At 45.7% G+C, this 11,533-nt stretch overlaps 1 protein-coding gene across 1 annotated transcript; it reads left to right on the top strand.

Annotated features, from left to right (window-relative positions):
- Positions 1-3,123: 3,123 nt before the first annotated feature.
- Positions 3,124-8,658, top strand: LOC108113406. The gene is made up of 2 exons (XM_017223961.2): positions 3,124-5,010; positions 5,148-8,658. Exons 1-2 carry the CDS (start codon positions 3,127-3,129, stop codon positions 8,499-8,501), a joined length of 5,238 nt encoding a protein of 1,745 aa, XP_017079450.2. The 5' UTR covers positions 3,124-3,126; the 3' UTR covers positions 8,502-8,658.
- The last annotated feature ends 2,875 nt before the right edge of the window (positions 8,659-11,533 follow it).

Here is an 11,533-nt window from a genome sequence, read left to right as displayed (position 1 = left end):
CACTTAATTTAATTTTAAAACACTTAAAACTATTGTGGCAATACAAATCTGGATGCACTCCCTTCGATTTGAATCTGGTTTTTGGTCGGATGTAAGCTAAAATTCTCTTCTTGTTAATTATTATATTATATAAAAAATTCGAGTTACCCTTTTACATAAATTGTGAACTGTATTTTTATACCCGTTCGTAGAGTATATATATTCCTGATCAGGATCAACACTGAGGTCGATTTAGCCAAGTCCGCCTGACTGTCTGTCTCAGGAACTATAAGAGCTGGAAAGTTGGTCTTAATCTTATATATTTTTTAGATGCCAACGCATAATCCGAGTTGTCGGTAACTATTAGTGATAGATTCGAATATGGCCACGCCTACTTTAGCTCGGTGGGCTATAACTATAATCTCAAAAACTATAAGCGCTACACTGCAGCTACCCAAGGAAAAAAAAAGGATTTTAATCCTATATAGGAATATGTGTTCCATCCATTGTTGAAAAAGCTTCCTACATCAGTTATGTCTTTATTAAAGGATATAATATTCCAATGATATGTTTTAGGATAAATATTAAACTAAGAAAAAAAAATTGTAAACTAAATAAATCCTGCAAAAAGATAAATATCTGTGTGGGTCCGTTAACGTTGACTTTTGCCCGAGATCTTAAAAAGGCCGAAAGGGCATACTCCCCCGTAATAGACCATTAATAGACCTTGTCATTCTGGAGCATATCACTTCATGCTACATTTTGAAAATGGCAAGACGAATCGTTCTTAAATAAAGGATGTCATTCTTTAAATGATTTCAGGATTTTATCGCCGAGTGTACATTGGACTCGTTTTATCAATTAATCATGCTCAAATAATTTACAAATCCGCTTAATTCAATTAGAGTTTTGTCTCTGACTAGTTTATAACAGCACTCGATATTCGACAGAAAGTATCGCAAATTTCAATTGTGTATTAATTGATTTTAAGCTTCAAGTACAGTGTTAACCCGAATGACTGATGCACACAAAGAAATAAGCAGCTAATGTAAATGTAATCTGAACTTAAAAAAGAAAAACTAAAAAATAGTGAAGTTTAAGTGGCGTATTTATTTTATAGTTCCTCCTAAACCAGTTAATCAGCAAATTTGAAAATTTCCAGTTGGGACTTAACTTGTAAGTTTTGCCTTGATTTTTAACGTGTAAATGCGTTTTCGGTTCAAATTAAATTAAGTTCGCAAACTGCCACACACTGGTATTTTCAAGTACACAAAAGCATACACACAGCATAAGTACTTTGTAGAATCTAAAATTGCAATGCATAATTTGCAGAAGGAATTATAATAAAGAGCATGAGAACGTCTTGTAGGGGCGGTGTTTCCCCAAAACTGCCCGAGAGGGGAGTTGTTTATTGTTGGTATTCGGTTCGATAAAATGCTCTTGCAAAGGATGTTTGCATTATCGGTATCGGAATCTATCAGAATTATATTCTACATACACGATTTTATATCGTGAACTAACTGCTCGAAGAATTCGGGTAGGTAAGTTCTGTCAATACGAAGCAATACTATAGTTCAGAGTGGAAATCTAACTGCACTGCTATAAGCTCCAATCAGCTGATCGCTCCCAGCTTTCAGCTTCCGGCACACTGGGACAAGCCGTAAACTTAAGACCTTTTGTATCTGAAGAGTCTTTGCCTCTCCAAACTCTGACATCAGTTTATAATATTTATGAATGGGCGTGTTACTTCCTGTTTAGTATTTCCTAAGGAGTTTCTTCTCACTTGCAATTTACTTTTCTGTTCGTTGCTGGTTTTGCAATGACAAAAAGTTATAAGCCTATATGAACTAATAAGAAGGGTTAAGCCATTAAGGACTGGCTGATGTTGTTTACACAGATTTTATTTAGGCCTTTGATTTTAGTTGGCAAATATAGTTATAGTAAGTGTAGATCTGAATATTTGAAAACATATCTCTCTCTCTCGGTTAATTTATTAATTGGTTTCCAAGCCTCCGCAATTCTTTTCACTGTGAAAGCACCCACCTCGAACATGGGTGGCAATGACAATATTAGCCCCTCTGCACTCGGCTGAAAACTAAGCCTACTCTGTCTGCCGACAAATCAAATTAACTGTCTTTTGTTTCAGAGGAAAACATGTAAGCACAAATGCTCTATACAATCAGCTGCAGCCAAGGCATGTGAAATTACTTTGGGTTTCTGCTTTTTTTCAAATTGTCAGCAAGAATTAACTTTTTTTGTGTTACATTTTCCCTGTCATATTCTTTGAGTAATTTAAAACCTGTGCCGCGTGCATCTCCCATCCGGAGTCGGTCGAAAAAGGGAGGGAAACAGGGCGAGATGGAGATGAGGCTGAAAGGGACATCCAATACGATGGCAACGGCTTTGGTTCGTGGATTCCCATTCTGCTCAGCATTAAGTTTCACAGACTTCTGCCGAAATTAAAATTCGTTTCGAGGGTGGGAGCTTGAAGATGCGAAAAGCTCTAGGCCGTCTTGCCAAAATAGGCAACCCCTCCGAATTTTTCCAACAAAATGTACTCAATACTAACGAAACTGAGAAAAATAAAATAAAACTCTAAGTGCTCTCAAAATTCAGTAAAGTCTGAAAACAGCCATTAGTTTTACCTTAGCTACGTTTTTTAGACCACCTTTTAACGGTGGCAAAGCCAAATAGTGCTGCCCATATAAGAAGTTATTGAATCTTGCGCCCTACTCATACAGAAATAGTAAAGGTCAAATCAAAAACTCAAACCTTCTTATTCTGGAGGTCTCCAACGGCTAGAGTGGGCATTGCGCCAGAGATCTCAGCGTTCATACAGACTGATTTAATCGATTTGTCTATTGATCCTGATTAAGAATATGTATTCTTTAGTTTATTAGAATTATAGAAGAATTTAAATATTTGATAAGATCGGAAATCCTTCATTCGGTCTTACACAGTGGATATATCGAGGTAGAACGACTTAGTAGGCATGGCTGTAAGTTTCATTGTAAAAATTACAGTTCCTGTGCAACTGTAAGAACTAAGAACAGGTCTGCGGTTTCAAAAACATTTCTGCATGCCAAAAATATATCTTTGAATACATATATTTTGAATCGAATATTGTCCAAGCAGCTCAACTTAACGATGTCGATGCCAAACACTAATTTGCAAGCCAAAAACTATCGGATGGAGTCCGTGGGGAGGACGCTGAAAATGCATGCGCGAACCAATAACAAGTCGGAACAGGGAACCGCTGGTTACCCTGCGTTTAACGAAGCTGCTGGAAATATTTTCTCTCCCAGGCAGAAAGTCGAAGTCACAGGCAAGCGCCAATGCCCTCCAAGAAAGCACCCGGAAAGGAAGACGCGTGAGGAGAGAACCATTGAAAAGTTCCGGAACATAGACTTCTTTGGGCAGCGCGACTCTAAGAACATACTGACCGTCCAGAATTTGGAGTTTCCCGATGCCAATATCAAGCGTACTGAGCTGCACAAGCGCGATGAATGCGGCAAAAGCGTAATCCGAGGCAAAGGGCGGGACTTTGCCAGCTCGAGCAACTCCCACTTCAGGGACGGAGTCGAGACGGTCAAGATGCGCAAGAACGCTTGTTCCACCAGCAGTACAGCGCAGAAGTCCCTTGAAGACAATGGTCGAAACAACGAATGGATCATGGAGGAGTCTGAAGGTGAGCCTGATTCGGAGGAACTGGTTGACTCGATGCACTCGCCGTCTACTCGTCCTCCCAACTTTAAGGGCGAGGAGTGGAAACGTCCGTGCCCAGCCAGCTTCGTAGCCGGGGCTCCACGGCCCCGCATTGGAAAGTGTCCCAAAAACTATGAGCAGCTTGCTAAGCTGACGCCTGCGCGACAGAAGTTCTTCCTCACCCAGGACCCACGAAAGTCACATTGCCTGGTCAATCCCGTGGCGCTGCGCCACACCCCGCTTACCAAGGAACAGGAGTTTAGTTTGATCAGCAAGCTGGTCAAGCACGGGGACAACCTATGTGCCAGCACGGGGTCAGAGACTTCCGACTCGCATATCTGCGAGGTGATTGATCTGCAGAATCCTATGAAACTGGACTTCCATGGCATGGACTACAAGACGACGTACGAGCAAGACGAGATCGAGCAGCAGAACGCTTTGACCTTTTGGCGCGTCCAGCGCTACATGGCGCGGCGGAAGGCGAAGAAGAACACCAAAGTTAACGTCGAGGCCGAGCTGAAGGCGGAGAGACTGGCAGTTCCACAACGCTTCAACACGAAAATCAAGGATACGCCGGAGGAGGAGGTGGCTCCGCCTCGATCGCCACGACTCGTGCACCTGTACCGAAGTCCAGATAAGCCGGCTAACAAGCTTAAGATCGAGGAGGAGCACAGGCGCCGGGCTGCCCGTTACAAGGACATCTACTTGCGGAATAAACAGCGCCAGGAAGAGCAGGAGAAGGAGCGGCGGAAGCAGCAGGCCGCCGTTAAAGAGATTGAGGCGCGCACTGTGGCCGAGGACGACCTGCGCGCTGACGTGGCGGTCATTGACGACGCTATTGAGCGCAGCTTCCGCAAGCACGTGGAGCTCAAGCCCATCATCCGAAAGCGCAAGGTTTTCCCCAAGACCCTCACCGAAACAGAGAGGCTGAAGGCTATTATGCATCGCGAGGACTGTGTGCGACGCGACAAGGCGCGTGTGACCCAGCAATTCTTCCTGGAGCGCACCGGCAAACTGAAGCACCTGCCGGACGCTGAGCAGCAGCTCCGTTGCGGTGAGAGCATTGAGGGGAGCGTGGGCTCCACGCCTAGTGAGCAGAGTAGCGATGACGAGGACTACCTCCAGGTTGGCAAGATAGGCGACAAGTTCCAGCTGCGGGGCTTTCACTTCAAGCATGGCGACGGGCTGCGCGGCAAGCTGCACCGGCACCAAATCATGCAGGGTCAGCGCACGGTCAAGGGTGCTCTCACGCGCGAGGAGTGGCTCAATCAGCTTGTGCCGCACAAGGAGCCCATCAAGCTGGACGTGGAGCGCGGTATTATCAAGGTGGGTATTCAAGGCTTTCGGAGGGTAAAAGTAAGTCCCAGGAGCAACATTAACCAGGAGAAGAGTTATCGATAAATATTTTTTAAGTGAAAAGTTTATTTATTTGAGGTAAAGTAAGTTTGAAATTTTTATTTTAGGTTCTTGACCCCGACGACCCGAACTTGGACCTTTTCCCGCCAGAGCCGTTGCTGGTTAGAAGACGAGAACGACAAAGCGCAGTCAGGGAGTTCGTGGATCAGCGGCTCGGACTGCACTACCACCGCCGGCTTCGCAAAAACTTAAAAATTGTGAAGCCGAAGCCGACTTACAATGTGAAGAAGTTCAATCTTATCCGCTACGTTTTCCCAGAGAAAGTGCTTGTCCCCGACGATCGCGTCCCGGTGGAGGAAATGGAGGTTCTGGACGCCACCAAGGTGAATACGACTCTGGAGTATCTCGATCTGAAACAGCAGCTGGCCAAATCGAAGCGCCACAAAAAGAAACTTGCTCGTATGCAGCTGCTTGGCCTGCCCTGCATTGAGAAGGAGCAGCTGAGGGCGGCAGATCCTTGTCTGGAAGTTGAGGAAGAAAAGGACGTAGACTGGGTGCCGACTCCAGAGCCTCCGTACAATGAGGATGAAGTTTCCCAGCGTGAAGAAGGTGGTTGCGATCGAGGGTCAAAAGGGCTAGGAATAGGCCAACGTGACATCATCCGGAAACGGTTATCGGGGGGTAAAGATTCCCAGCCGGCACGTTGGCGTGGAAATATGCCGGCACCCAAGGAGAGAGAAAAGACCCTGACGATACACCCGCGACGAAAGCGGGACTATGCCGCCGAACGTATTCCATCGGCTATTTTTAACGAGGTGCTGCAGAATTCTCCTCTGCCGCTCCTGGAGCAACCGGAACCAGAAAAGCTTCGTTTTGCCAATGTGAGAACCAAAAAGCGGCCATATACAGAAATATTTGAGGCCCGACATCACCATGACCACTGGGCGCCGACTCAAGTGAAAAATGTACACGTCCAGTATCAGCCAAAGACCGTGGTTCCCGAGATTACGAAAGTAGCAAAAAAGGTTCGGGAGCCGGTGGTGAAGTTTGAGAAGGCCAACCCGCCCAGCAGCAAGTATGTGGACAAAGACTTGACCATGCCCAGCTATGACTTTGACCACATGATTTCTGAACATCTGGCCGCGACCCGGACCGACAACAAAGAGGCTGCAGGCGAAATAGTGCAGAACCTTTGTCGGCCTTACGACTTCGTTTTCCACTCGCGTGATCCCGAGGAGCTGGCCAAGCTCGAATTTCCCGGCCGGAGGCAGTACCTGGATCTGCTGCGTGAGACCCGCGAAGCCATTTACGAGACCAAGGACATTGAGCCTGGCGAGGAGCGTCTCTTAGTGGACCGCCGGGCGGTGGTCGCGGACCTTGAGGAGGATCTTAAGAGCATTGAGAACTGCCTCAGCTCGCTGAGTAGCTCTGAATGCACTGACCTTTCGAACGACAGTGGCAGCTACATGGTGATTGAGGATAAGACCAAGTTGCCCCTCGACTACATACGCAAGCCTCTCGTCCCGTTCGAGGAGATGAGGCGCGCGCGCTTCCACGCCGCGGTTATTGACGTAAACGCCGAGGATGAGGATCCCTACCGCATGCTGCCGTTTTCAGGTCAGCACAAGGAGCAGGCCGATATGCTAGGGCCCAAGGATACGTTTTTTACTTTCAGCACTCGACTACGAAACAGCCTTCGCCTGCGACTGGAGGTCGAAGTGCCGGACGTCCGCAAGACGCTGCTTGGTCCCGGTACCCGCAAGTACTACGGGGCGGTGATAACTGACCTTGACGAGAACTACATTGAGGAGCTAAAGAGCCGCGCTACCATTAAGTCATTTAAGTTCAAGACCAGCATACAGCTGCTCAAAGACGCCATGCGGCTGAAGTACGAGTCTCTGCTGATCCAGGGCCAAATGGTGCGCACCAAGATCTACGACCGCATGAACGAGCGGCACTGGGTGGACATGAAGAATACAAAGAACTTGTATGAGGCATTGTTCGCCAAATGGAAGAAGAAGGAGTACAACGCGGCCATGACGATGGTGTATCAAGTGAAGTCGTATTACGAGACCACAGACAAGCTCAAGCAGGAGTTTCGGGATCTTGAGCGCGAGTTGATGATGCTCAATATGGACATTGTGTTTATCGAGGGCCATTGGATTCGTTGCATTATGCTTCAGAACTTCCACTACCTAATGGGTGACCAGGACTGGCGAGCAGAGAACGACTGGATACACCTGGTTCCCAAAAACAAGCGCCGCGGCAGTACTGAAGGCGAAGACGACGAGGAGCAAACGGCAGAGGACTTGGACGAGGAGGATATGGAACTGGAGCCTTATGACGTGTCGATCGCAAAGCGAGCCATAGTCAATATTCGCGTTCGCGACAAAGACGATGCCTGGGCCATTCGCGCCTTCTACTATGATGTATACATGCAAAAGGTCCACCCAATCCTGCAGGTCTTTTCAGACGCAGAGTCCTTCTTGCAGGGCCTGGAAAGCCTTAAGAACAAGACCTTCATGTTGCTTCTGGAAATGCACTTCACTTTGTCCATTCACACTGAACTGCAAGGTCGACTAGAGACCTTTGTCGATTGGTGTACCAAAGACCTTAAAGAAAAACAGGAGTACGTTGCTCGCAAGTCCGCAAAGAAGTTTTTTATGGAGGACCGTGCCAGAGAGATGGAGGAAAGGGTTCACCACTACCTCGGCAAGCCCATCGAGGAGACTATTGCGGACGAGGACTTCAACAAACATCGCGCAGTACTGGCTGAAGTGTGGCGCCGCGTAGTCCCAGACACTGTTCGCGGAACCAGCGATGTCCTGCCCAGTACTGCCGACATGGTGGCCGCCATTAGCGACGTCGTCATGGAAATCCTTTCAAAGTTCGAGTACATGGACATTGAAAAGGTCCGTTCCGTGGAAGCCACGTTACGCAAACGCCGGCGCTACAGGGAGAAGCTCTCCTACCAGGCCTATCAGGTGGAGCGGCGCATTGACATTGAAATGAAGAAGGTGCGCCGCAACTTAGAGCCGCCCTACTCGAAGCCGAAACGGGAGGGGCGCCTGCCAAGGCTCTACCTCAAGAAGAGGGTCATTCCGGAGGAGAAAGAGGTGCTAGTGATCTCTGAAAACACAAAGAACTTTGTGCGGGCCTTTAGGGAGGATGGTTACACCGGCGACCAGATTACCCACACCTCCCTGTTGACTGTAGACAACATGCAGGAGCAGATTGTGCCTTTCTACTTTGACCACTTCCTGAAAATCAATGGCTATACGCCCAATTACAACTTCAGGACCAACGTGGACATGCGCGACGGGCCCGAGTTCAATCGCCTGAAAGTGCGCGAAGTCCTGCCTGATGTGCTGGCTAGGCTGGAGACTTGGGAGACGATGCACAAGAAGATCATGGAGGAAAATATACAGAGAAACCCAAAGATGTACGAGAACGTCATCTAGCAAGCGCCGTTCTAGTTTGGTTGGTGTTCAATCCCTTTACCATTTAAATTTTAAGTTTTATTCTCCAAATCTTTCGCCACTCGATGCTTTAAGCTGGAGACGTAGAAATACAAATTCTAAAAATTGTATATTTCAAAATAAAGTACCTAAGCCTGGCGGAGTTATAAAATATATATTCCGCGTGTATGTTCATTGCCGTTCTTGCTCGATATGGAACTTTTTGGAGCAGCATTCACTACTGATGCAGCTGACATTTTTCTTTTTGCTTCCAACTTACCGACTTCTCCTGCACTTCCTCTGTCACATCCTTATTTAGGTTTTGCTGGCTTGTCCTCTCGTCATCCGTTTGTTTGGCTAGGCAACAGCTGCAACGGTTATTTTAATTTTTTACCTGACGTCTTACTTGAATGCCCCTTGCGCAGACTTTTTCCTTTCCTTCCTATAAAACTTGCATTGCTTTTGTACTTTACTAGCACATAAATCACACCAGTTTCGTGGGACTACTTTTTCCTTTGGTGGAAGCGCGAGACAACCTTTCGAAGAGTTTTCATCTGCGCGATAACTTCAGAGGGAGGAGATATATACATAAATATATATTCAACATTAAATCATCGATATGTTGCTCTGTGGCTGTCAACTTTTCTTTGTTCGAATTTTTCACAGACAAATCAAAATCAAAGTCTACACCAGATTCTTTAGTTGCCCTCACAGGGCGTTACACAATTTCCATTAGCAGCTAATGAAGCATTAAAAAGCGACAAAAATCCAAGAGGAAAGAAGCCAGCTCGAAAGTACTTAACGCCATATTTCCAAGGACCTCAAAAAGCACAGCGTTGGAGTGCGGAGTGAGTCAGTAAAGAAAAATAAAAACCTGAATAGAATAAAAGAAAGCATTGCGAAATATTCGACTGGATGGTGGAATGGCTGGCCGGGCTGATAGCCCAAATCCTAATAGATGGCAGAGTGGAGAATAAAGGGAACTCGGCGAAATATAAAAGCATCACGAATTAAATACCTTTTAGCAATTAATCTGCTTAGCTAATGGACGTTTTCAGTGTAGACTGCGACGACATTGGTCGGCTCAGAGAGCTGGGGAGGATTTACATTAGGCTTATGGCAGGCTGACCAGGCGGCGGAACTCTCATTGAATCGCTTCTTTATCCAACGCTCGTCCGACTTCATTCAATAAACGCGCAGAGCCAGCCATTGATGCACGCTAAATCCGGAATACACTCTAACCATCGGTATGATTGTCCGTCCGCACTTCTTTGATTGCTTTCTGGACGTTGAGCTTGCCTTGGAAATTCACTTATACAGTTGGCCTCTTTAATTGACGGAAAATTGAAAACCCTAAAACCGTAAATAGTATGGATAGGACACGTATCTTTAATTCGATTAAATAATGAAATCATACAAAGGCATATGTAGATATAAACTTGGTAACAACCGGTTTCCTCATTATCTCAAGACATCATGTCTGATAACACATTCTTTACCTTTGAAATTGTCGTTTAAACCCGTTTGCCTGTCTGTATACGCGGAGAGACCTCATTAAGTTTAACAGATATTAAGAGGGCGAGAGGGCAAGCTTATATTAGCATCCAACCACGTCCCCCTTACTGCGCATATATTCGCAATGGGCAGTAAGGTAACAACATACTGCTCTAGTTTACATAGTAACGGATATCTGACAGTCGGATACTATTTTCCATTTTCGCAAAGTGTTCAATTAGTTAGCCTCTCAGCAGGAGCATCGATTATTCTCAAAAATAAAATGAACTCAAAAGGGAAAAATTATATACACACTTTTCCCGGCCAAATGAATTGAAACTTTATTTGGATTATGAAATTAGCACACGCCCAGTAAGTTCATCCAGTATTAAGCGCTTTTTAATTAGGGTTTCGGCGGCCTTTGAAGTGGTCATTTGAAATGAGAGTTGAGGTGAACGGAAAAGGCAGTGGATTGGGTGGCGGCGCAGCACTTCATAACTCTGAGTAAAATGTAATGCTTGGAAATAAAATGGAAGAAATGCAATTAAACTTTAGGAGGATGAAATGGCAAGGTAATAACGAAATGGAAACGACAGAAAATGGCATTCGGGGCAATCAAGCCGAAAATGTAAATGAAAACTGACAGAAAAGCAACAACGTTTTCTTGGCATAACAAAAATCACTCATGAAATTTGATTGACTGCATCAATGAGTAAGTGACTTTAACCACTGACAGATGAACCGAAGCTCCCAGGGAAGAAGTTCGTTTTTGCTGCGGAAACGTCCTGACAATCACAACCCAACTTTTCGAAAAGCCGAAAGGACCCCACGACCCCCCGCCTGCCGCTCTAGGTCTCATGGAAATTGACAATCAAATTGCAAATAGCTTTATCTTGTAGTTTGTTTATTTATTTATATCATTTCGTTCACTTTCTGTGCACGGCAGGAAACAATGAGCAGGACCGAGGAAATGGAGGGGTCGGGGCAGAGGGCGTCCATATTTGTTAAGCTCGCCCTTGCTGTGGCCACCATTCCGCTCGAGTGTGTGAGTGGCTGTGTGATTGCCTGTCCTTTTTGGCCTGTTATCCTTGGCTTATGTTTTCAATTAAATTTCCATACAATTTTCATGACATGATGAACTACCTAGGGCCAGGAGCAGATCCAGCGCCGGGACTCAGCTCGACTTTCCTCTCAGCTGTGACTGACTAGACCATTGTGGCTTCGTGTGCGTGTGTATGTGTATGTGCCAGTCAATTTATTTAATAACAAACGCACAGGATGCTCACACAAGCGCACTACGCTCCCGCATATACACATACACAGCCTTTCACACGCCGCGCCGTATGTTACACAAGAGCACCGCCAGTCCAACTTCTGTTACATCGTACATATCTCTGTAAAGTTTCTAAATACATCAAGCGCCAAATATTTTTCATTTTATTTTTGGTTCTGTAAGTTCAACTAAGAAGGATCAGGCATTAAACAATTTAAATTAATTACCAGCACATTTCTGTAAGAATGTGAATGTTGTCTTTCTTTTT

Source organism: Drosophila eugracilis, unplaced genomic scaffold (genome assembly GCF_018153835.1).
Source record: "Drosophila eugracilis isolate 14026-0451.02 unplaced genomic scaffold, ASM1815383v1 contig_1828, whole genome shotgun sequence".
Classification (NCBI taxonomy): Eukaryota; Metazoa; Arthropoda; class Insecta; order Diptera; family Drosophilidae; genus Drosophila; species Drosophila eugracilis.
The sequence above is the reverse complement of the archived record's forward strand: the minus strand, read 5'-3'. Positions and strand labels throughout refer to the sequence as shown.

What these genes read in the sequence shown, in the direction of transcription:
- LOC108113406 (XM_017223961.2), top strand. Translation starts at nt 3,127, where the DNA reads ATGTCGATGCCAAACACTAATTTGCAAGCCAAAAACTATCGGATGGAG. An exon ending in TGGAGCGCGGTATTATCAAG is followed by an intron (nt 5,011 to 5,147) that starts GTGGGTATTCAA and finishes TTTTTATTTTAG; the next exon opens with GTTCTTGACCCCGACGACCC.